At 36.1% G+C, this 26,661-nt stretch overlaps 1 protein-coding gene across 1 annotated transcript; it reads right to left on the bottom strand.

Annotated features, from left to right (window-relative positions):
* Window positions 1-1,429: 1,429 nt before the first annotated feature.
* LOC116303147 (DNA-binding protein RFX6) lies at window positions 1,430-21,811 on the bottom strand. The gene is made up of 16 exons (XM_031712629.2): window positions 21,408-21,811; window positions 11,703-11,778; window positions 11,489-11,612; window positions 10,824-10,885; window positions 10,670-10,747; window positions 9,937-9,967; window positions 9,553-9,657; window positions 9,329-9,406; window positions 8,600-8,713; window positions 8,181-8,230; window positions 7,755-7,855; window positions 7,070-7,267; window positions 5,888-5,982; window positions 5,498-5,621; window positions 4,677-4,796; window positions 1,430-3,844 (listed from the first exon to the last, which is right to left on the bottom strand). The coding sequence occupies exons 1-16, from the start codon at window positions 21,586-21,588 to the stop codon at window positions 2,799-2,801; spliced, it is 2,583 nt and encodes an 860-aa protein (XP_031568489.1). The 5' UTR covers window positions 21,589-21,811; the 3' UTR covers window positions 1,430-2,798.
* Between the last annotated feature and the right edge of the window lie 4,850 nt (window positions 21,812-26,661).

Below are 26,661 nucleotides of genomic sequence, written 5' to 3'. Positions count from 1 at the left end.
AGGGTAACAGTGTTTCATATCCAAAGACACGTATTGGTCTTCGTCGTATTCCATGTTCCACAGACCACCGTGACCGTGTTCTACACAGGCTTTGGCTATGTCTCCGAACTCTTTTGGGGTAGGTTTCCATCCATTTCTTTTCTTTGCGGCTAAGAAGTCCAAGCTGCGACTGCTAAGGACCTCGTCAGAGAAGTCTTCCCCTAAGGTCTCACAGGCGCTTCGAATGCGCTGTTGTTCAATTTCGGGTCGATACAAAGTGCCGTCTTGCGTCATAAACTGACTTCCTTCTGAATCCATCAACCAAATGGAATTCTCATGGATTAACTCTGCCAATGGAGAATTCTTATAGACCTTCGTTTCCTTCTTTCTTGGGAACCGCAGTTCGCGCCAGGCGTGCCCATTGTGCTGGTAGATGACTATAGGCGCACCACGGCCCCCATATTTGTGTGTTCCGGAGTAAATAAAGCCGTCGGTGATATCTTTTACGTGTATGCGGCGTTCTAAGGCAGTCTCTAACTTCTTGATGTTGTCTATGGTGGCTCCGGCCTTATGTGTGTCTTTTTCCCATTTCCTGATGGCTTCTCTTCTCTTTAAAGTCAGTTTACCGCCCCGAGAGGAGTCTTCAAAGAACTCTCTTACTAACTTCCCTACGCAATTACCGGGATGTGGCATCGGTTTCAACTTCTTAACGTCTGGCGTCTTTATCTTGTGCGCACCGTAAATGACTACGGTAACAGGGTAAGCAACCTCGTAGAACAGCATGTCTATTCCTACCAATGCTCCCGGGCGTGTGTTTTCGTTTAAGACAAACAGGTCCTTCTTACCAGACGCCCTGATAGGATTGCGCCCCTTTTCTATCATCCACTCGCCGTCTAAATACTTTATGAACGTTAACTCCAACCGGTAGTTACCTTCGGGTATTAAGTTAATTATTCTTTCAGCCCTTTCTTCTGTCATCGTCTCGTCCGTATCTCCCTCCATAAATGTTGTGAAGGCAAAGTCCGCATCCAGGCGATCCAACACCTGAGTTCGCAGTCGGCGCACAGTTTTATTTCGAATGCTTGTGATGGTGTCCATCTATATGTAAAGGATATCTTAACCTCCGTTTGCGATATCTTTGATTCCCGACACAGCAGCAGTAAGGACTTGTCGCGCGGGTATTTCCCGCTGCCGGCGCCTTCCTTAAACCGCCTGTAAAACCCGTAAATCTTTGACATTGAACGCGAGTCCCCCTTACTGCTGCTACGAGGCGTAGCCGAGTGGACCCGCATACTATTTTGACAATGTGATGACGAAATTTATTTGTTAATTTGTTAATGATATTATAGTACATTCCAAACGCTTCAAAATTGACATTGAATAATTCATTTATTTATATGTATTCCATATAACGATTTGTTAACAAATGTTTTATAATTTATATAATATATTTTTTTATTATTTATAACTTCGTTATCATATCTATGGTTTTAGAATTGGCAACATTTAAAAATTGACTTCAAATGCTATTATATTAGAGTATTATAATTTATTAATATATATCTATATTTATCTAGCGTTCGCGTAGAGAGACTGGTAACAAACTTATCACGCAATGCTCTATGGGGCCGTCGTCAAGAAAACACAAATTAGTCCCCCATCTTGGATCCCTCAGTTAAGAGTTTGACAAACTGGTAAATTTGTAAATTATATTCGAATTTTTCGCTTGTGTTTCTAACATAACCAATTAGAAAGTATGAAATCCAAGCAATATCTTCCATGTTCACTATCTTGCTCTATATATTCAGCGCCACAATTCCATGTGAGACTAGTTCTTTACAAGTGATCCTTTGAACTTCGAAAGAGAATGAATAATTATGAAAATACAATTCGATAGTTCATGCACATGCATTACGTCTATCTGCATGAAATGCATATGATTCGTGATAGCTTCTTGTACGGACGTGAAGCTGTGCCCGGGGTTCGCTATGCAAAAAAGAATAAAGAAGGAAAATGTGGTTGCATTTGTAAATAATGACTATATTTAATTTACAATGAAATATTAAGAAAACGTGTGAGGTTTGTAATGTTTGTCATGCGCAATACCGCGGCACTAATAATTAAATTATATGATTATTATATATTCTTTTGGCTTGTTTTATCTTGCGCCATTCATTCACTTATTCAGTTAATCAGTTAGTCACGTGATTTGTGTCACGCTGACCTGTCACGCGTTTGATAAAAATCATTCTCATAACTCATTATCAGAACTGATATGAATATCCTAGTTATTTAGTTCTGACAATATAGTTGTGCTACACAATTCCTATACTTTTTGAAAATCGTATAGTATTTTCGAGTTCATGAGTCATAATTGATGAATTTATTTACTGGGCCTAAAAAGTCTTCTTTTCTTCAGTTGGCATCTTGATCCTAAATGTCTATCATTACATCACGTGCCAGCCACGTGACACTTACTAGTCACGTGACACTTGCTAGGCACGTGACACTTGCTAGTCACGTGACACTTGCTAGTCACGTGACACTTGCTAGTCACGTATTGGTTAACTACTGATCCCATAACGCACCTGTCATTTATGTATCACCAGACACTTTTTCAGTCGCATGATAATGTAACATCTATAAGTCACGTAACTTATATCATACACGTGACTTGTATGGTCACATGACACTAACGCCTGCGTAACGTCTACGTCATTTGGTTTCCTTTGTCACATGACACCTGTATGTCACATTTATAAGTTTAAGTCACGTGATAATGATCAGTCACGTGACTTTTAACAGTCAATATTTGTCGATCAAACAGCTCCCACACCTAACCTGTTCATCTGCGCTTCGTGGGCCAGTATTCCCTCGATATCCATGGAATTAGCAGGAGTGGGCAGAATTCCACTGTAATTTAGAACATCAGAACTAATGGATTGACCCGAATTCCTCATGCTCTCGTAATACATGCTATTGTACCTTAACAAGTTTTGGTAATTCGAAAAGTCCACATCTTTTCCTTGATCACTGTAGGGAATATCTGACCTGTGGCTGATTGGAGTCTGGTGCTCAGTTGGGTGGATTCCACTAGTAAAGATACCCAACTCATTCGCATAACCAAACCCAAAATCCCCACTCCTGTGATAGCTCATTTCTAAATTTTGATCAGCTGACGAAACATTAGGATCAGCATAGCCGACGTTATTCAGTACTGTAAGAGACGGATTCTCTGGTTGGAACCAAGGATTACTTAAGAACTCCGGGTTAGCAATTCCAAGATTAGAATTAAAAATACTCTTGTCATATGGATTGATAAAGTCCTGTCCATGGTAGCTAGCTGTCATTTCGCTTCCTGGTGTAGCATTTCTTGACATTTCATCATTGTATAAATACTGTTGCACGTTCCTTCCTTGTCTGTCTGTCACAGTGTTGTTGCCAACCGAAGGTTGCAGTTGAAGTTGGCCGTAGGTTTGGTTTGCGATGGAGCCTACACTATTTGATGGTATCGAGGTTATTGAAGAAGGTATGATGGAAAGTGGACGTGGAACGATAGCTGGTGAGGATGCCGAAGCTTGCGGGATGCTCATAACGAATGAACGTGGAGCTGCCTTAACTTGCGATCTGCTGGATTCCGATTCCTTGTTTCTTGAACTAATTTTCACTTTCTTGTTAAATGTTTTGTCGCTGCTAACGTTGTTATTGTTGTTAATGCTATCATTATTGTTGCTCTGTGGTGTTTTGTCCTGGGTTTGACTTTCATCAGAGTGTCCAACGTTTTTCGTCTCCATGCTCTCGGCGCGCACCTCATATTCTGCCTGTTTAACGTTTACCCATTGCTCGATACTGTCATTACTAAAATCTGTATAAGAATTGCAGAATAAATAATTAACTATTTATAAATTATATACTTTGGTATATATACACATACTTAACTCCATATCTAATATAATAAAAGGCCACTGCAGCCCTAAGTTTGGCATTGTTTAACAAAAATCATGATTGCTCAAACTACGGGTTGAAGTAATTAACCTTTGAAATATTAGATATGGAGTTAATTTGTTACCAAGAACAAGGATGGCTTCTATGCCGGTGTGCGCATTAAAAAATGCGTGGGGAATGATGATACCCAGCATAAATTAGCTTTGCAACGAGCAATGTACACTGCTTAAACATTTTCTTTCCCCACCAGTCTTCTTTGTGTCGTTATATCGTAGCATTTATCACATATACACAAAATATACCCAACATTATGAAATAGCTGTTGAACTAATGAATGTCGCGTTCTGATTGGTCGTGCACGTGCGCGCACATTCCGTTGCGCCTTTCCTATCTAAAATAACGGTTATTGTAATTCGTATTTTATAAAAGAAATTAAAAACTTGCTTGTGTGCAGTTATAAAGCACTCACGAAATACGACTGAATCCTTCATTCTTTAAATTAATAGTAAAACGCTCTGGTCGAAGTCATAACAGAATTTCATTTCAGTCGACAAGAGAAATCTAGGTTGTACTGATGTCCCTGCTCGGAAAATGCTAACCAAGATAGTTGACCCATGATTCCCTTAATTAAGGGAACGCGGTCAAGTCAGCTTGATGTTATGATGTGTACGTGAACACATCAAATGTCTAGGGGAACATTCCATGGCTCGTAAACGACTTGATATTATTAAATTCTCTTTACACAATCGTACCTTCTTTTAGATGACTTTGAAGGGCTTTTTCCAGCTTCTTGTCAACTTCCAGCATTTTTTGATTCTCGATAATAAGAAGTACGTATTCCTGGAATGTAGCATGGATCAAGTGAAATACACCTGGAATAAAAAAAAAACATTGTAAATAATTTTTCTTTTTAAAGCGTAAAACAAAAGAAGTAGTTTTATTGATCTGCGTAGAGAAGGTGCGCACTGGGTTCCACGTCAAGGCATCCTGGCGTGCGGTCATCTGCCTCAATTTTTAGCTTTCAAAAGGCAATTTTCTGGCGTCTTTCGAAAAAGCATTAAAATGAAATGAGACACTGAATTTGATGTTGTTTCTGAATTTTACCCAACATTAGCGGCATGCCTTCGTTATCATTCTTCCTGTAAATCTAATAAGGTGGCCGATTGAAGACCCTTAAGACCTGAGGACATTGGATTAAGTTAATTATCCATAATATCAACCTGGAAGAAAAGCTGACATGGACATACTGAATTTTTTTACTCAATTTTTTTTAAAAATTCTTCATATTTAAACATATGTGATGAAAGCTTTAGAGATGTACAGCTATTTCAAAAAAAGTTGGTGAAAGTTTTGTCATATGCTGCTTACCAAACCTGAAATGTATCGGATTCATATATAAACAATTTCAGTTCAGAAGAAACTATGCCGAAAAAAACATACAGAAAAAGTGTGAGAAAATGTACATATTGTTTTGACTTTAAGCTGATTGCATTTCGGGCAACACGCAACAAAAACGTCACCAACCTTGCTTGAGATAGCTTTATACCTCTTAAGATTGTGTTAGGTAACTTACCAAAACTTGGAGCACTTCTGAGGGTAAGATCTTCTAAGACTTTGGAAGTAATAAAAGACCAGGATCCAAGGAATTTTGTTGCTCGTCTTTCGAATAACTCATCATCGCTATCATCACTGAGCTCCTGCGATACGTGTTATACATGTCAGCAGTATACATATGCTGCGCAAGCGTAGTTTGGTATTTTATGGAATACATTTGTCTAGATAGAGCATGCGCAGACGTTTTTCACTCGTGTTTTTAGGGGTTTGGTTATAACTTTGTGCCCTCTTTTTCAAAGGTGTTTTCTATCTTCGATAAATTAAGATGATGCAATGTGGTCTAGCTAGGGTACAAACAACACCGTATAAGGCATGATAAGCAAAGCGGTCTAAAGAACACGACACTCACCTTTAGAACACATCGATCAACCACACTATCCAACCATTCAGTGTAGGCTTCGAGAGGCGCTTGCTTGCTTAGAAGACCTTCGAATTCTTGAACAACTATAACGGTATAATAACAGCAAAATATTTTATGTTCAGTATGGTTCCGGCGTGACACATGGACCTGGTGCTAGACGACTTTGCAAGCAAGCTTCACAAATTGGATGATATAACAAAATAATTCATTGACAAATCTTTTGTTAAATTCAACCAAGATGGCGGCTATGAAGTCATGTACAAACGAAGAATACTTGGCATACCATGTTTCACATGCAGTGTTATATGTAACGTGATGTATAATGTATCACGTGCTTGTCGGTGGGTTGTAATGTTTCACGTGATTGCAATGTCTAAAGTGGCGTAATATAAACTTTGGCACTGCTTAACAAAGTGACTCCCATTGTTTTAAACACAATTTAAATAAAACTTAAAGGCCAAAATAAAATCGGTAAAAATTATTCAACTGTTTATTCATTCCAGACGGATAATGTCCCCCATAATGAAGATTAGGAAAAAAATCTAATTACAATGCACTACATACTTTTCTTTGTGAGTCTTTGATTTTCACCTTACTACTCTCACACTTAAAGATTTCGAAATTAAAAGTGTACACAACCCGAAACTGAGCAACCACGCCAGGGGCCTAGTTTTTTTCTTGATAAGGTTTTCCATGGACGACATTTTTACGCTTTGAACTACAGGTTAATTTTACTCGAAAAAGGAATGATAGTACAAATAATGTAACACGATATGTTTTTTGTGCATTTGCAAGTAGTTTTGCTTTGCTTTGTTTTGCCTCGAGTGTACGGATTACGAAGGCTTGTGTTCTTGCCGAAGCATCAGTGGAGAGACTAGCCGGCCCCCAGATCATATCTACAGCTAATCCCTTGCACTCTGCCACCAACTGGCACATTGATTTCAAGTGGAAAATAATCTAGTCTATCTGGTGCATTGTTTTCATTGTTTTCATTATATCACCTGGCATATGATGTCACTCACGTGATTGTATTGTGTCAAGTTGCATATAATGGTGTGCAATGTGACGTTTTCACGTCTAATTTGTGAGCTTAGCAGTCTCCCCGCATGCAAATGAAGCTCGTGTATATAAGTAAATAACCAAGTGCAATTTGTATGTAGGTTTACTCACATGTTTTAGTTAGAGTGGGTATATCTTCATTTCCAAGCAGAAACATCGATTGACTGTTGATGAGATTGAAGTCGATCTTGCGAAGATCATTGATCATCCGGGACACCGAGTCATAACTGAGTAGCACCGAGCGAGCGGTCTGGGCCAAGTGGACAAATGAAACTTGACGAGTCAAAGCCCTTCCAAACTTCTGGGCAACTAAAGTGGAAAAGAAAATATAAAAAACGATTAAAAAAGTTTGAAAGCATAAAGGATATCCAAATTTCAATAATATTGTTTGATTACTGTTATGACTTAAATTGTTGCTAAGCAACATTGATATACCTAAAACAATATCAGTATTTACATACACTTAATACATGTTGCTAGGAAGCGCGAGAACTTTATTTTTGCTTCCAAGACGGTACTATCAAATGACCGGTTTTTTTTTTGTTTGGTATATTTAAACGGTGATTTGGCGTTGCTAGGAAACACGACGTAAATCTATTTTTGATTGCAGACTGCACAATCACGTGACCGTATCACGATTTTGTATATATTTACATGGTAGCTTAGCGTCTCGTAAAGTTTTTGGTACCATCACGTGACTGTATCACTGTCTAGTATATATTTATCTTGTAGCTTAAAGTCTTGTACAGTTTTTGGTAGAATCACGTAACCGTATCACTGTCTAGTTTAGATTTACCTTGCAGTTTAACGTCTTGCACATTTTTCGGTACTTCACGCAGGGAATCCTTTAACCACACCTGGAGGTTTGAAGCAAATTCTCGAATCTCTTCCCTCAGACTAAAAGGTGTAAAAACAAAGTATAAAGTTAAAGTTATTGTGAACAACATTTTTAAGATCTGCAAGTCAAGTCGTAGTTTCTTTTGTATATACAGACTTTTGGTTTAGAAACAAACAATATTGATACATACTCACTCACAGTTTACAACACTAAAAGAATAAGAAGAAGCGAAGAAAAAGAAAAAGAAATGTCTACGAATATTATTGGTCAGAGGGTGGAGTAACCTATTATCATTAGCTCCCCAACTACCATTAAAAACTTATTAACACTATTAAAACACTTTAAAAATAGTTTAGTTAAGATTTTTTATTATGAATGACCAACCTGTCTGGTAGATCTTGTATACTGGATGGTATCAGTACATCTATCAAAACCTGAAAACGCCAATCAAATCAAAACAATTATTAATTATTTTAGTCTATTTAATAATTACTGATTAATATTATGCATATATATGTCATTGACGAAGTCATTATCAAGTAGAACTGATTTGCAAGATGAATAACTTTAAAAACTATAGAGGCTCTGTAACATTAGTTGCCGGCGCCCATAATACAGCTTGGACTGCCTGTGGTTGGATGGTAGAACAACAAAGAATTTTTGCTTTTGGGAATTGAATTCTTTCTCATGTACAACGATCGTATCATTACTGCCATCTAACATGGCTGCCTTCATCCTAAAACCCCTCTTAATTCAAAGGGTTATGAAATCGCTATAAGCACATGTGCAAAGCCACTCATTACCTTATATAGTATTGAATCACAAATAGCAATGACATCCACAATAATAGGACTCTGTAAGACTGAGATCATGTGACTAGGCATTCCTTGCCAGAAGTGAAGTATGAAGGTATTGATCTAAAATAAGACATAGAATTAGAAACATAATAACATACATAACATAACATACTCAAGACAAGGAAAACGAACGGGAAGCTAAAATCAAACTAGATGTTCTTACAGTGAAAGTATATCTTTTGTCAGATTTGCATGTCGTTAATGATTTTCTAGTTCTCTGTTATTTAGCAGAGGATCCTGAGATGATTGCATGGAACCCTTTTTTGTGAAGACGATCATGTTTGTTACGCTCAGTAGAATGAAATAATGCTTTGTCGAGTCATAAAATACAAAACATATGCTGTAAAAGGCGTTTCTTGTCCCCCCCCCCCCCACCCCACCCCTTTAAAATCCTGGATACGCCACTGCTTAGTGACGTTGTTGTAGCAGCAGCTGTTATAATTGTTCTGCTTGTTAAACTTTTCATTATTATCATTATTATTATTATCATAGTCCAGCTGTTGTTATCTTTGTTGTGTCTACCTATGTTATAATTGTTTTTAAATATATATAGTACCACAACAAAGCTGCAACATCTACATCCCACCTCTCCCCTCCCATCATCCCCTTGCACATATAGTGGTGACTCGGCTTGAATCAGCTAGCTACACAATGCTATGATAATATATATGTTACCCCATCAAAGTTAGCACTGATCACGGTGTCCAGAAGCCTTTGACAATGAGTTCTGTACATCATGATGAAAGTCTCAACCTGAACGATAAAATGATAAACTTATTAAAATATGAGTTCTAGTTGTCAAGGACTGATGCTAGAACAAATTACACAGCTTGCTATCAACGCCTAGTTTCCGTTATTAGTGAATGAGACAAATATACTAGGAGGCATATGATATGTACCTTTTGCTGAGAGACTCCTTTAGGAAGGTTCAATCGCTTGGCATTTGGGAAGTCAGGCAGAAGCGTCCGTGCTTTAGAATTCAGCGCAAACTTTTTCATCGAACCCTGAAAAAAATCAAAACCGGTTATAATAATTCAGGAAGCACTACGTGTTCATAGGTCATATTTTAAAGAATACAAGGATGGAAAAACTCAGGATATTATCAAGGGTGATAGATCGTCTAAATACTGAATTTGTGAATCATGAAATAATGACAGAAGGATTAATGAGTGTGTTTGAGGTAATGAAGGAATAGCAGGGCAGGGCAGGGCAGGGCAGGGCAGGGCAGGGCAGGGCAGGGCAGGGCAGCATGCATGCAATCATACTAAACGTAAGCTTCGTACCTCTCCTCCCTTAGCTTTCATTGTCGAAAACCTAAAATGAAATATAAAAGAGGGAACTCGTTAATAGGCAATAATATAGACAACAAGAATAATGATACAAACAGTAAAAGCAAAGTGGTCATCGCTGGCGTCTGCAGCAGGGAAGACAACAGCAACATTTATAGAATGAAATTAATAAGAATTGCGTCGGTGTAAAGATGGCATGTGAAAATGATAAATGAATGTTCAAAACCATAGAGGATAAAATACGTCAAGGGGTTACCCAAGACAATGCTCCTTGCTACTTGCATGTCTCGCAATCTTTCTGCAGCATTGTTGCAGTCGTAACAACACCTTTACTTGCATCATGTACAAAAGTTAACATTTCAGTAAAATGAAGATTTCCAAACTGCTGCTGGTTTTTAATCATTCTCAAGAAAGTGAAAAAACAAAAGACACGGCGGCCATGTTGGTTGATATAACAAAAGCCTCAATGACGACATGTGCAAACAAGGAATACGTTACGGTGTTCAACATTCCTTTATACTAATAATTATGTGTTATGAGTCATAATTAGAAATTATGATGATGTTACTAGATACCTTAACATAATTTTTTTACGAGTAACTTTATTTTATTTGTATTGTAGCTGTTTTACAGTTATTTTACAATCTTCGATGTATTTTCTTATTGTTGGCGGCCAATCAAATTGCAGCTTCTATCTCCCAATCATTAATGATCATGTAAAGCTCACCTGGTGAGTCCTTGTTTGGAATAGCCGGCATGGAAGTACTGGGAGGTCTCTTTGACTCTAATGCCATAATAATGGTACCTTATAACATAACCAAGATAAATACTTAGTACGAGAATCAATATGGGATCGTAGAGCATTCGTAAATCGAACTTACTTCGATTGTCCTCGTGTGCCCAGTCGTCTGGTCGTTAGCTTAGGAAACTTTTGTCGAATAACCTGAAACCCAAGACAATCAAAATAGCGACGTTACTCATTAAAAATGAAGCGGTTATCATTCCATATAAACTTATCCTCAATCGTTATTGCCGGGCTGATCGCAATAGACTTTCACTATTCACCTTCGTATGCAAATCGCTCGTTTCAAACCATGTGATGTTTACATCATTTTCTCTAGAGAAGTGTTTCTTTATCTTCCTGAAATTTACTTCGTTCATATTCATGTGGATTTTAAACATTTGGAAGAAACATTTCCCAAAAGAACATCATGTAAACATCAGATGATTTGAAAGGGGTAATTTACATACGAAGCCAGTATTAGGTATTGCGAATCGGCGACAAGCCTATTTGAGCATGCGCAGTAAACCTTGTAAAATAAACCTCTTTAGCTTGCAATGTTTTCCCATTTCAGGCCACATGTCATATCCTTGAGTATTATGTCTATTTTTTAGCGGTTGGTCATGAGAAGATACATGAATAAGGGTATCAATCAAGCAAAGAATATTATTCTGATCAAGGGCATGACATTTGGTCTGAAATGGGCAAACACTGGAGCTTATAAAGAGTTCTCTTAAAAGTTTGATTAATTCGGATAATATATACCTTTCCAAAAGTTGCAGGACCAGAAGGACCTAGCTTGCTTTTCTTGCAGAAGTCCAGATAGTGGGTATACATCACACAACGAGGCAAACACAAGCCTTCTTTTAACTCGTAATTCTCGCCCAACCTACACAAAACAGAATTACATAGCGATCCCAGTTTGTAAATCAAAGTTTTCGTTCATCGGTTTGTGAGGCGAGTAGACCGACGTACTCACCATCTTAGTGTATCAGTCAATTGACGTTGCTTTTTCTCGAGAGCCAATCGAGAAGGACTTTCTTTTCTCTTAGATACTGTAAAGAAAAATAATCATTTGTTTTATTAGTGGATAATTTCTCAAGTAAATTAAAGGTAATGTCACTATCATAGGAAGATGTATTCAACAGCTGGTCACGTGGCCTTTCTTTGTCATGTTCAGTGCAGGCGACTTTAACTTCAGTCATCTACCGTCACTATGTCGTTATTCATCTACTTTTGGGACCTCATTACTAACCCATACTGAAGTTGCCTCAGAAAGTCCCATATTTAAAGGCTGTCCGCATTTAAAAGGGCTTGAAAAAGTACAGTAATTACAATAAACCTAGTTACCTTCGTAAGTAAATCGCCCATTTCAAAGCATGTGATGTTTACATGATGTTCTCTGGAGAAACATTTCTTTTAACTGTTTTCATATCCACATGAGTATCAGTTAGAAAGATGAAGGAAAGATTCTCTAGAGAACATCATTTAAGCATCACATGCTTTGAAATGGGCATTCTACATACGAAGGTAATTTGGTCTATTCCCTAGGACCAAATCAAAAGTCTGTAATGACCATGGTTTGCAAACATTTTAGCTTAACTTATATTTCTACGAATACTGCTTTATATTGTAATTTTTTTTTTTTTTTTTTTTTTAATTTTATTATTATTATTTTTTGTTACGATATTTTTTTGTTTAGTTAGGGCTCCTGTTGATAACACTGAATAATTGCATTTACTGAAAGGATTAAGCCCTGTCTTATAAAAAAAGAATCTTCTACTACCCAAGAGGGTCAACAGATAAAAACATGGCGGTCATGTTGGTATCAATGGGGATATTTACAAAAAATGCTAACGAGAAATGTTTTCTTAAATACCACCAATAAACGGAAAATAGAGTATTTTACAATATACCAACATGTAAAGATGTTTTAACTTCTTTTTTTTGAACCTCTGTGAGAGGTGGAGAAATTTTTTCGTCCAGTTTTGTTGCAACTGAATAAAGAAAAATGTTTTAGGAAAGAAAGGAAAAAAGGATTTCTATGAATTGGCGAGTTAACAATCATGTTAAACATATCCAATTGAAAAATCTGGTATATAAAAGATTTAATTCATGATGGCATGTGATCCCGAAACATCAAGCTTTCATGAATATAATCAATCCGCTTGGAATCCGGTAAAAACAAGACTCATTTTTATACGTGGAAGTCTCAAAAGTACTAAATAAGTTTTAATTCGTCTGTAATGGCCAGCAGAAGCATCTCTTAGGATAGTAATTACCTTCTAACGCTCTTAAACACGTTTATTATATGTAAAACAATCCACGAACGAAAGACCGCCCGGCCATGGAAAGGCAATTAACATCCAAACAAAAAATCTTATGACAAATGTTTAAACAGCTGGGATAGCAAACAGTGAGAATGGTGTTCGCGACTTGCTAAAGCAAAATAGACATATTAGAACAGTTTATAATTTTGGAGCAAAAGAAGAAAAATCATTAAGACTTATGTCAATATTTATTTTAAGAATCATTTGGAATATTTATATATTTGGAAATGTTGGTGTCATTGACTGAGATTTGTTCTGTCTCAGTTTTGAAATAAAAAAAACTTTACAAAAATATTTTTTCATCGCATATATTTGAGTACATTTTTAATCTAATCATTTCAACAAATTTTGAAACCAATAAACGATCACGACAAACTGAAACCGTTTTTCTAATTTTTTCTATGTTTTTTATTTTTTTATTTTCATAAAGTAAACAAATTCAATTCATTAAAAATATAATTTGGTAGATTAAAGAAAATTTGGGTAAACAGAAATAATGAACGTAATTACTTTCAAAAGCAAGGAAAGAAAAGGAAAAAAGGAAAAAAGCGATCAAAAATTTTAAAAAACATCTGACCAAAATGATAAATTTTAGAATAAAAATATAGTTTTTCTTAATAATAAATCTTTAGTAGTTAACGGTAGGGGGTATAAAACGAATTTCTATTTTAAGAAAATGCCCAACATGGAATAATAACGATACATTACGAATAAAATTTAATGGAATTCTAGAATAAACTTAAATAAAGTTTTGAAAAACTCGTGAACAAGTAGAATAAATCATGGCAAACTCCTAGTTTTGTTGGGGTAAGAAAGACCAATAATCATAAAGCGTCTAAAATAAGGAGAAATAATTTTGAGCCATTCGTAAAGCTTTGTTTTTGTTTTTGTTTTATTTGTTGACTAAATCAATGCAAAACGACAAGACCTTGTCACGTTATTCGAATATATTGCTTTCTAATATAAGTGACGAAAAAGGTTTAAAACGCGTAGGTTTAGCTCTATGTAAAACAAAAGTCTTGAGTCTTTTTTTTTCTTTCTAGCTAACTTTTTCACACAGCTTTTTGTCATTTGATGGTGATCAGGATAATGATGATAACGATGGCGTGTATTATACATATTGTAACAAACTAAATTTAAAATCCCCCAAAGAACTAGCTCGAACAAGTCTACGTATTTAAAAGTCACTGACAATGTATACTCAAAAAACACACGCCCATAGCAGGTGACATAAGTGGGCCCAAATAGAAGTGTCTTTCCCACCCGAGGCGATCACACAAGCACACGCATGCAGCAGAAAACGTTCGATCTCTCCTAATTAATTTTTGGCATAAAATCGACTAATAACGATGAACATTTTGAGTATTGTTTGCTGTTATATATTAAGATCGGTATTAGATCGCTTGAGTGTTAAGGTAATCGTCGATGTGAGTTTTTTTTTAATTCTAATTTTGTTTGTTTTGTTTTGTTTGTTTTTTGTTTTTTTGTTTTTTTGTTTTTTTGGTTTTTTTTGTTTTTTGGGGTTTTTTTTTTTTTGTTTTTTTTTTTTTGGGGGGGGTTTTTTTTTTTTGTTAGAATTTGATTATTTTGCCGCATGCAATTATTATCTTATACCTTTTGATGCAAAGCAATACCATGCGGCATTCGGCTAAGCTATCCTTGCGACAATTGTTTAAAAGCACTTCAAATATATCAGTGCTCACCGTGGTTCTTACCTCTCTACTTGCTCAATACGAGGACCTGCTGTCATATGTTAGTCAACTGAGCTATTGTTTTTCTTTTGTGTGGCAAGAGTTTAATTCTTCCTTTTGCAAAAAGCAAAACATGCCAAAAGCATTACCGCTGTAAGATCCATTAATCCAACTATATATATCCACATATGCCATTTGAATATACTGTTACACAACAGTACTGAATGCAGGTCTGAGTATCGACCTCTTTCTTATATTATTCTCTCAGTCGAGCAAGATCAATCGTAAAAATTTTCCCACACCACCCCTGTCGCCTACTTGTTGGATTATCGCTTTAGTCAATGCCGGCTTGGCGTGTTTGTTCTCGCCACGCCTTTGCCGAAGACATCGTTTTTTGAGGGGGGGGGGGGGGGGGGGTTGGTATTTGGTATCACCCCACACATTTATTGATTATTAAACTTGCCACTAGCGTGGCCAAAATTAGTCACAAACCAATGTCTCCTGCCTTCTCTTTAGCAAACTAGTGTGTCGCGATGCAAGTTAAACCTTAGTCTAAATAAACTTACAGAATGTTTCCACATGAAACAATACTATTTTTGAGGCTCGCTGTCATCAGAAGTGATTTACCACCGTCCTGAAGCATGTTTATACCTATTTCAATAAACGTTGTCGCTCGGAGATCTGAAATCCGAAATCTGAGACCAAGTAGCACTCAGCAAAATGTAAAATATTCACAGATGAACAACCTAGTTTGCTTATAGAATAGAATATGAAGCATATACGGACTTTGTCTAAAAAGTGTTCGTGATATTTTTGCCAGTGAAACTTAAAAGCAAGAAAATCCTGTTCAGTCTCAAATACGCCATTTCAGATCTCGGACTACCAACGTTTTTTTTTTTGTTTAATAGTTGTATATCGCAGAAGGGCTGTACGAACGTTTATAAGCTAGAACTTGATTTTTTTTCTCCCCTTATTCCCTACCACCCTGCACAACCTCCACACCCTCCCTTTGTCGTTTACCACCCCTTTTGGTGAAGCTGCAGGCACGCCACTTAAAGTACAAAAAAGAAAAAAGGAAAAAAAAAAAAGAAAGAAAGAAAGAAAATATCCATCTAATTATTATGCTTTCCTTTATATCTACTCTACTCCTGTCCCCTCGGTACGTTGTTCATCATTAGTGCAGAGCATAATAAGTCCCCAGGGCGAAGGCACAGTAATAAGTACCATGAGGTTGAGTAATATCGATATGATGACCGCCCAAGGCTGGAAACTATTAAGCCAATATCATTGGTATGGTATTCTAGATATCTGTGATTAGAGACCATCTGCCCGTACTAACGGGCATACTTGAAGATTGTTATTACGTAGTATGATTAGGTATATGATATAGGAGATATATATCAGGCCAGGAGGAAATAGAAGCAAAAAAAAAAAAGGTAAAAGGAAAGGAAAGGAAAGGGAATCGAAATGGGAAAGGAAAGGACTGAACTGCAATAATAAACTCGTAAATGTTGCATTAATATTTGTAATGAAAACACCTGTTTCAAAAGAACGTTGTCATCGCCAAAGACGATATGCAGTAGGTCATCCCGACATTGAAATGGTTTCGACTACGAACAACGTTGAATAAGTATCAACCCTAAGGTCCATGTTCTTAACGAGAATAAGAAGCAGAAACACAAGTCATTCCAGCTATCGATCTCCTATCGCTTTTCTTCTATCTCCCATTGCCTATGAGATCGCCTTTGGCGAAGACAACGTTTTTTGAAATAAGTATATACAATAATGGGTTATCATTATCAGACAAGCTAAACCTAAAGGAATAATAGAAAAACTCGAGTAAGAAAATATCCTTTAAGCTTCTTCATTCGGTGTATACCTCGCATAGTTCCAAATTAGCCTGGAAAATGGGACAAAATAGTCTAAGCGGTGAATAGATATTTTGCAAAATCCATAAAAGTTGTGGTTAAACAGATAGCTTGGGTAAACATAGTCCGTCTTGCGCCAATCCTGTTCAGAGAGTACAACGAGCTTGAGCAGCTTTGCTCACTCTATCGCTAAATAAATCGATTCTGAAAGCAATAGTTTACTGTGTTTCAGTTATCTCATAAAAACATCTCAGAGCACTAGCAAACTGTAGTTTTTTTATGACTCGAGGTTTAAGTTCCGGTAGCCAATGATAAACACGAATACACAAATCATCCAATCACAGCACTATTATGAAAAGAAATCTGCTCAGTTTGGTAAGGATAAATAATTCCATAGTAATAAACATCGGATGTGGGATGGTATTAGATGCTTATCTATCGGGACTAAATCAAAACGTGAACAACTAAATATCGTAGAAATGTCAGGGGTTCCCCTTTGAATATCCAATAAAGAAAAGTAGTTGTCTGTTTACAAAATCATAACTCTTGAAAATAAATTTGATTAAGAAACATACTAATGAATAAGTTATACGAATATTTGGGTTTTAATAAGTTTTTCATTGCCTGTTGAAAATATCGCTAGCAGCTGTAGTTACTTTGTACAAATTGACGTTGAAACATTTGGAATGAATGGAAGATCGAATAAGTGGATGGGTGGGTGGATGGGTGGATGGATGCATGGATGCATGGATGGATGGATCAATCAGAATGGATAAACCGATAGATGGATGAAGGAATTGATGAAGGAATATTAAATAAGTATATAAAATGTCAAGTTATTCCCGAACCCAAAAATTATTATACTAAAACACTTTTCCGTCATCTCTCCACAGTGTCCTCCTTCTAATCTTACTACAATATCATTTCCATTCTAAAGAGTTAAAATAAAATCAGTTGATATAATTAAATACAATCAAACCTCCAAGGTCTTCAATTTTTTATTTTTCAATAAGCTAGTATGTTTAATTTTAACAAAAGCTATTAAGTATCCATTAGGGCCATTAAGCTTACCAACGTAAGACCCTCATACTAGGATTATCACGAAATATATAATAATACTTACTAAGGCTAGTATGAAGAGGTGGAGCAATTAGGTGTGCTACGATCACAAAGCAAAAAGGTATTGTATTGCAAGAAATTGGAAGAGCTTTATAACGGGAATGCAAGTGATTGTATTGTCATATTTTTGGTCAGAAAAAAAGACGTCAGTTTTATTTGATTATAAAATAAACGTTATTCTAATCAGAACATTTAATTTCATTCTCTGTTCGAGTCACAGCAGGTAATTGTATTTTTCTTTAAGTCGAATTATTAAGTCAGTTTGCTATTATTTGTTGTTTTTACACAGTTTTATGGCGAAGAATATGATAGAGTCTTTTTCCAGCTGAGTCGAAAATTCAGTGGCTGAGATTTTACTGAGTTCTGAGATGGAAATGTTCAAGCAGATAACGTTGAATCGTTGAATTGAAGCTGGCTTAATACGCAGCAAAACGATGAGAAACCTGCGACATTCGTTTTGATTTATCAGTTCTTTTAATGTTTTCTAAATCTTTTCTTGTTTTTTGTTTTGTTGTTTTTTTAAGCGATTTTTGAAAAGATACGCTTTACACTTAGAGAGATTCAGTTTCGAAAAAGCACAATAAGACACGGAACTGGATGTCTCTTAATAGTATATGGTGTTTGTTTAACATACTAATAGTACGAGTAGTAAGGAGAAAATAATTACAGAAAAAAGAGGCAAAGTTGTAGATATTTCATGAAAAGATGTCAACGTTAGTGAGTGGAAATCACAAATCCTTGTTAGACAGTAATCCATCGCTACAGACGGCGTGTTATGTCATATTTACTTCATCTTAAAAGCTTATAAATCATTCAGTAAAGTGATAAAATTATACAGGAAAAGTTTGTCATGTGTTCTGTTCGAATATATCCTATTTGGTACATTAAAAGTCGTTTAGGAAATTGTAAAGCATCGTGTAATTGTGATTGTAAATGAAAGCGGCTCAAAACAAACTACTCCAAGAGGAAGAGAGGCAGCGATCTTATCGTTTTTAACTGTACTCTTAAGACCCTATTTATTACCGCGAAAATCATAAAATAAATTCATGAATATAGATAGGTTACTATCTATACCCGAGGAAGAGATGAAAAATAAAAAGATTTCATTTGTAGGCTTCTAGGCTTATGGTTAGTTCAAGTATTAATGCTCTTGTTTAGAAAATACTATGCTTTTTTTAACCAACACCAAAAAATTAAAGAGCGAAAATTTATTTTCGAAAGTATAAAATGAAAGGCTTTCTTTTTTGCGAGGTAATGAATACAATGAATAACGATTAAAAAACATTTCCGAGAAGCCATACTTTTCGTTGAACACGCCTTTTCATCGACAAAAATAAAAATAAAAAGCGCTCGTCTGTGAACCATATTCATAAAACACACAGTGAGGAAATAAGAAAAGACCATTTTCTCATCTCGAGCTGGAATTAGACTCATTACCAACGCTTATAGAATAGTGAAGTATAGATTTATATACGTAAGGTCATTTAGAATTTTCAGTGTAATTTGTATCTCGGAAATTGCTTGATATTGAGGAGAGTTTGGGGTGATAAGTGTGAACGTTTCCGCGTTTTTTGCGCTTCAAGTTTGTTTAGCTTTCAAGCTTGAGTCAGACTGACCGATCAACGATTGCATTTTAAGATGACATTTATGTTGAAGTAAGAGGGATATATCTTTCACATCTCTACATCAGAGATATTAGAACTAGGGGTTCTTTAATTTCATGAAAGCAGCGGCTATTTTTTCATTAAAGTGGTATATAGAAAATTTTTGAGAGATTATCACCAACTGTCCTCTTTGTCCTTTGTCTCCGTAAAGGGTTTTGTTTAATCTAAAGCTTTTTTTTATCACCTATTCAAAACTACCTTAAGAGAGCAGACTTCGAAATATCGCCCGACGTACAAAGATATTATTCAACGTTTTGATAGAAATCACATATTGAACCCGCTTTCCTCGCTTGTCGCTGGAAAAGATCCTAGCTCTTTTCAGAAAAATAATTCCACTATTTACTCTTTAAAAAGCTTTTATTTTCCCTTTAAAAAAGAGACTAAATATGTTTTGAACTAAGTTATTTCAACGGTAATCAAAGAAAACATTTGAATATTTTGGTTTTCGTCATCAGCTGTGTACTTGCTTTTACTAAAAGATACATTGTTCGAACAAGCCTTCTGGCTCCAGGCAAAAGCTAAAGTATTAATTATCTATTCGTTAGCTCAGCTGTGACTTCCTTTCTGAGCGTAAAACCAAAAATAAATCAAAAATCTGGAGATATGGGAGTTTGAAAATTATTTCAAAACACTAATTTGACTATGTTTCATCTTAATGACCTTGATCGGCTATTTTTCATTTTAAGAAATAAGCCTTTAATTCTATTAATAGATGTTACAAAGATTAAAATAAAAATATACTGAAAGCCTTAGTTTTAAGATTAAAGTTTTTGGTGAGATGATGATTTTGTATAAACCGCTTGTTTTTCTTGTTAAAAATGTACGGTTTAACTCTCTACTGCGTAACATTTTCAAATATAAGTATTGGAAACGTAAGCTTGTGGTAACATTGGCCTAAGCTGTAAGCCATCAAATTCTAGGGAGTCAAAGCAATCAAAATTCTAATAGCGCCTGTTTAACCTTGGCACTTTTTTCTTCCCCCATCTATTCCTTTATTTATTCCTATTTTTTCGACAATAAAAAGACTAAAATAAATTAGAAGAGTGAAATAAAAGATCCCGATTAAAATAAATATCAATATTCATAAACCAGTTCCTACAGACATAAAATAAAAAAGCGTATACTTTCTTTTTTGTGTTCCTTGATATTTATCTGTTCATCTCTAGGTCCTTCTACGCCTATTCAGTTAAATATCGAACTAGTTAAACTTCTACCAAGCTGTTTTTTAAAAACACCGTAATTTTGTTTTACTCTGAGAGAGAGGTGACACCAACCACTCGGCATTCTCTCTCTACGGTAAACATTATTTCTTAAATTCATTAATGGAAAACCAACACGAATTTTTACTAACTGAGTTCATATTCCAGAGAATTCTCACTACGATAAGAATTAATTTTTTTCCAATTTTTTCTTATTACTTTGTCAAAAAAGAGAAAATTAATTCCGGTAAAATGATACAAAAACAAAATAATTATATTTCTTTGTCTTGTTCCAGTTGATAATATCATGAAAATCCGTGTTAAGACGAACAATAAGTTTTTTAAAAATATCTTGGTTGTGGACTGTGAAATATTCCTAGTATCCGAAAAGATTTCTTCATTTTTCTTCTCCAAAGTTTTTCAGCTAGCGCTTTACTGATCATGAGAATAACATATTAAGATAGGGCGAATAATTTAAACACATTTTGAGTAAACTTTATATGTTTTATCCCGGTTTATCAACACAAGTCTCTGATATATATTTTTTCCTTGTATTGATTTCTTTCTGATATATTCTGTTCTTATTCTATGGATACGAAAGAAATTTCAAAATTTCAAAAAAATCAAAGTTAGTGAATTGCTCTTTTTAGGTCTTTATTTGTACAAATGAGACTCGTAATTAGTTTTAATTCTTAGATCGAGTTATATAGTGGCCATTGTAAAAAAGAAAGTTTGTTAAAAACTGACCAGCTGTTGGGGATTGCCTTCGATAAACTACGTTTTAAAAGAATATTTCTTTTTCATTCTACTTACCTTTAGTTCGCCTTTTCTTGATATCCTCAGCACCTATCCCCATTTCAGAATTTTCCTCGTCCGAAGCGAATTCTTTATATGATTTTTTGATTTTTATTCTCCGGGGTCTCTCGTAGCAGTAGATCTGTAGATCGGACAATTCGTGGTCTTGCTGTGCAAGGCCATGGCTCTGTGATGCCATGATTCGTTCAAATCCAAAGAGCTTATTGCAAAATTTTGATTATGTTTTTGAAGGACTCGAAGCTCAATTATGACTCGCTAAACTTGGCTATTTCAACTAAGGATAGAGTCTATCTTCCTTTCCGGAAACGTTTAATGACAAGACACACGATTGGAATCAGACAGCCAACAGGTGTAGGCCTCTCACAAGAACAAGCTAAACTCTTTTCCCAAACTACTCCATTTATGAATGCTAAACAGCCACACAAAGGATGAGTGATTGGTGGAGAGAACAATGACTAGTGACATTCGTTGATGGGTGAAGGGTCAAAAGAGATCTTTAGGACTTGGCAAATGTAGAATGATCATCACTATTAAATGACAAATAATACAAAAATTTCCACCGACTGATTTCATTTTGTAAATTTTCATCCAGTGAGTGCGGAGGATAACTATATCCACCAGACACACGAAAGAAATTGAGAAAAACTATTCTTCTTTGTGTGAGAAAAATAATAGAATATTCCAATCAAAATATCAATTCGAATTGATTATTCATTACCAGTGTTTTTATCTAATTTTTTGTCGTTTAACACCTCGGCAAAAGCTCCCCTCTTTCTCTCTTTGTGCCTAGCTTGAGGCGAAACTACTTTAAATCAATGCTAAGCAATACAGAGCTCTACACGTGGTATTTTCCTTCGCTGTTCTTTTTGTTATTTAAATAAAAGATTCTAGCTATACACTTCACTTGATGTCTCGTCTATAAAACACGTTATATCAAGTTTTCTAAGACTCCAAGCAGATCTTGTTATTGTTAACACGGCGTTTCTTTTGTCTTCAATGTCCTTTGAAATCGTTTTATAAATTAAATGAGAGAAAAACTGGTGCATTATTCTAAAACACCTTACTGAAAATCCGTAGATAAAAAATTGATATAGGCTGTGTAAAACTAAGGTTTCATGTGAATTTATAGCTTGTCTCATGCAGTGTTTTGTATACTTCTCGAGTTTCTCTCTCTCTCTCTCTCTCTCTCTCTCTCTCTCTCTCTCTTCTAAACGCAATTAACTCCACTCAAAATTGCTACAAAAGAGACCAATGCTTTCATATTAAGCTAAAGAGATCCACCGAAAATTAGAATTAGACTTTGCTTCAAGTTTTTTTTCCTCAATCTACTGCTAACCTCACAGAAATTTAAAAACAGTTTAAATTTGTTTTGTAAAAAAGATGTGATAGCAATTTGTAAACATAATAGTTTTATCATAAGACTTAACTTACAGTTAGCAAAAGCAGAGCATTCTCTGCTCATTCATAGCTAATTTGCCCTGAAGGGAAAAGCAGCAGAAAACAATTATGCTAAAGTGATGCCTTGTTAATTGATGTTATTATCCGTGAAACACGTGAGAAAGCTTGTCAGCTGGGTCACTGCAGACCTCGGCAAGGTTATCTCGCTTTAGCAGAAAAAACGAAAAAAGATGGGAAGAAATCAGGGAAAGAATCCCGCGAAACAGAAATGAAATGAAAAAGAGAGAAAAGATGGCGTTATTGAAGTGGGCCTCCTGTGGAGCACATGCAGAACAAATTATAACATTCAAACGGTACAAACGGAGGGAGGGAAGGAGGGAGGGAGGGAGGGAGGGAGGGAGGGATGGATAGATGGATGGATTTAAATGACTTTGTTAGAAAACAACCAAATAAAATTGTTTTCTCGACTTTCTCACTTGTACTCAAATTTCTGTGGGTTTAAATTCTAAATTTTGCACAATATGTGTTAAAATATATATTTGCCTTTTAGCAATAATGACGAGAACTAAATGCAACTTCCGTTATTATTACTTGCATTCACTAACAACCTTCAACTCAACAGTTTAAGATCCCTGGTCTACAGCCATGAAAGCTAGATCTACGTTGATAAGGATCGAGATAAGAATGGATGAGACAATTTGATCCATCCCACGCACATTATGGCCTTTGGTCGATCCGTCGGTTCGTTTTTGGGAACGCGTGCTTCATTATGGCCCGATATTGAATTACGCAAAAGATGGTTTTGGGATGGGGTGGGTAGGGATGTGTCTGGCAGCCCATTCAATGGCTCGTGTTATTACTACGAATGTAAAGTTTTCCCTGTTCAAACTAGGTTATATTCTATTGCCTGTATTCGGCTAAACTTCAGTTTTATCATTTCTTTTGATTAAATTTGCACTCATCTAAATATGCATCAGCAGATCAGTTGAAAAAGAGGGGTTAGTGAAATAAGTAAGAACACAGTTCTACCCAAATGAAAAGCATCTTTCGACCTCTAGATTGGTATATACCATACGCATCCCGCTTGTGTGCATGAAGGCGCTCCAAAGGTATTTTCTTTGGGAAGAGGAGGGAGAGGGAGGGGGAGGGAGGGGGAAGGGCTATTAGGCGTACTACAATTCAGCTGTGCTATTGTTAGCCATTCCGAGGTTGAAGTAAAAACTGGGTCGAGTCGGCATTGTAGTGCATTGTGGGTCTGTTTTAGGGGACGTAATATCCGTGGACGAAATATCGACGCCATCTTAGATGCATATCTGTATCCATTTATTTGACCAATTAGTAGGTTTAAGACATTTGACCTCACGCCCTCATGGTCTACGAGACAATAGCCCATTCAATTACGGCCTCATGGGTTATTGAATCATTTACCATTTGGTCTGCGAGTCTAATTTTTAAATATCGAAGTGCACTACGAGACAAAATTTTATAGGCAAACACTGCCAATCATGTGCTAAAAACCAGACAGTATTCATTTTGGGTATCAATCAACTGAATGAATCTCATGAATCTTATTACCAGCCTACAATGACAGGCAAACGCTGCCCATCATGTGCTATCAACCAGAGACTATTCTATTGCTTGGTATCAATTAGCGGAATGATTCTCATTACCAGAAGCCTAAATAGCAAGCTGCACGTCAAATGCAATCAACCAGAGAGTATTCTATTAAGGGGCGTGAGCAGGAGGGGGGGGGGGGGGGGGGCAACGGGGCCATGCCATCCCCTTCCCTCCCTGTGTGACATTCAACTGGTACACAGACAGAAATGACGTCTATTTATTAAACCTATTCTTTTCCGTTTGCCACATAGCATGCCGGCAATCGATCGGAGCAAGTATGATGTCATGCCGGGGTGGGGGTGGGGGAAAGTGCGGCGTAAAAGTATCGGGTATGCTCGTCGTATCTCTCAAGAGTAGAAATCATCGATTTAGTATCTTTTATGGTGTTCAAATTAAAATTTAGAATTTCGTCACTTCTTGGTATCTTTTAGGGTACGTATTTCTTAGGGGTAAAAAGTCGTCCAACAAAGCCCTTTTTTTAAAAGAATTCTGGTATCTTTAAGGGGTATTTTTGAAAATGTCCGACGAGCAAACCCGATATGTTTTCCCCGGAACCCCCCTCCATTCCCCCCGCTCCCTCCATTCCCCCCGCTCCCCCATAATGTCATTTCTCGTCGGACGTCAATGGATCATGTGAGAGATCATATTATCTAGGTTCCTAGGTGCTACATTACTATGGTATAATTACCTATTGACACGGTAAAGAATGGGCCTCGTGCGCGTGTTCTTTCATCATTCTTTTAGATATAGTGCTTGTGCCAGGCAACGGATTCATTGCAAAGCGGTACGTGATCGGGTGACCTAAAAAATGAAATGTAAACGAAGGCCCTTGGCAGCCTTTCTGGTTGTTATTTAGGAGAATAAACGTTTGTTTGATTAATGGACGATGATAGGGAAATATTTTAACCCCTGTGTGACTGTGTAAGGCCCTGATCTCAGCCCTATGCTTACTTACGCGTAATGGGATAATCGAAGTGATGTGACACTGTGTTTTGTGTACATGCTTCGTACTCATTTTTTCTCTCTTTCTATCTCAAGTCATAAAGGTTTCGAAATAATTCAATGTCCGTTGAGACTGTCAATATTGCCTCGGAACAAGTGGATGTATGATCGTAATACTGGTTCTTGACACCACTTACTCAGGCAGGCAGCGTGTTATTCAATTTGAAAGAGATCCTAACAAAAGAGGACAGTTGTATTGTTTAGAAGATTATAGTCTTTAATAGTAAAGCCTTTGGTTTGAACTGTGTAATTAATCTGAGTTGCTTGGTAATCATATAGTGAAAACGAGGAATTTAACTACAGCAAACGGTTGCCGCATACAGCGAAAAAAACGAATGAATTACGAATAAAAAACGAATATATTACGACAAAAAACGAATAAATTACGACAAAAACGAATAAATTACTAGTAAACTATTAATAAACGAATGAATTACGAATAAACGATTAAGTTATGAAAAAACGATTAAATTACAAAAAAAAAAAAAAAAAACACGAATAAATTACAAATAAACTACGAATAAACGAATAATTACAATTACATAACTGTACTGAAAACCGCGAGAAAGACGATTTGAAAGCAACTCCACATATACATGCTGAATCTTTACTAAAAGAAATGTTGGATATCTTAAAAGAAAGAATAAAACGGAGCTTTTACTCAAGTAAGACAGAAAAATAATTATTGTAGCTGAAAAGAGCTTGACTTTACACCCGGTGTAGTAAAACTGTAAAGGAAATGTTTAAGGAAATTTTGTTCAAACCGGCCTCGTGAACATAAAATTTTGGGGAGTGCGAATTTTATCAAAAGATAACTTAGTATCGTGCAAAAAACCTTATCTTGCATGCCAACTAATGTTTTGATACAAAATTTTGATATCTTTAGGGACTGGTGATAAAGTATATGGGGGGTGGGGGAGGGGGGTGCAAAATCAGGGGGTGGGTGACATAATTTTGAACTCCTTTAAAGGGGTCGACTGTTGATAAAATTTGACAATTAAAGAGGGTGGGCCATTACGAAATAGAGTAGTATCATAATTGTCATCATCAGAATTTCTCAAGGAAATTTGCAGTTGCAGAGGATCTGGTTAGGAAGTATGTAGAACATCTGCAGTACCTTCGAATGAAAAAAATTAAAAGGGCAAATGAAAAGAAAAAAATAAGGAAGCAGCTGAGAAACTTAAAGCATACGAAGACTATGACTGCAAAGACATACAAGAAAGCGGAATGCTTT

The sequence above is a fragment of the Actinia tenebrosa genome, unplaced genomic scaffold (genome assembly GCF_029948245.1).
Source record: "Actinia tenebrosa isolate PJP-AT-01 unplaced genomic scaffold, QUT_ActTen_1.0 PGA_scaffold7__59_contigs__length_16204524, whole genome shotgun sequence".
NCBI classification, from domain to species: Eukaryota; Metazoa; Cnidaria; class Anthozoa; order Actiniaria; family Actiniidae; genus Actinia; species Actinia tenebrosa.
This window is presented reverse-complemented; position numbering and strand designations above follow the sequence as displayed.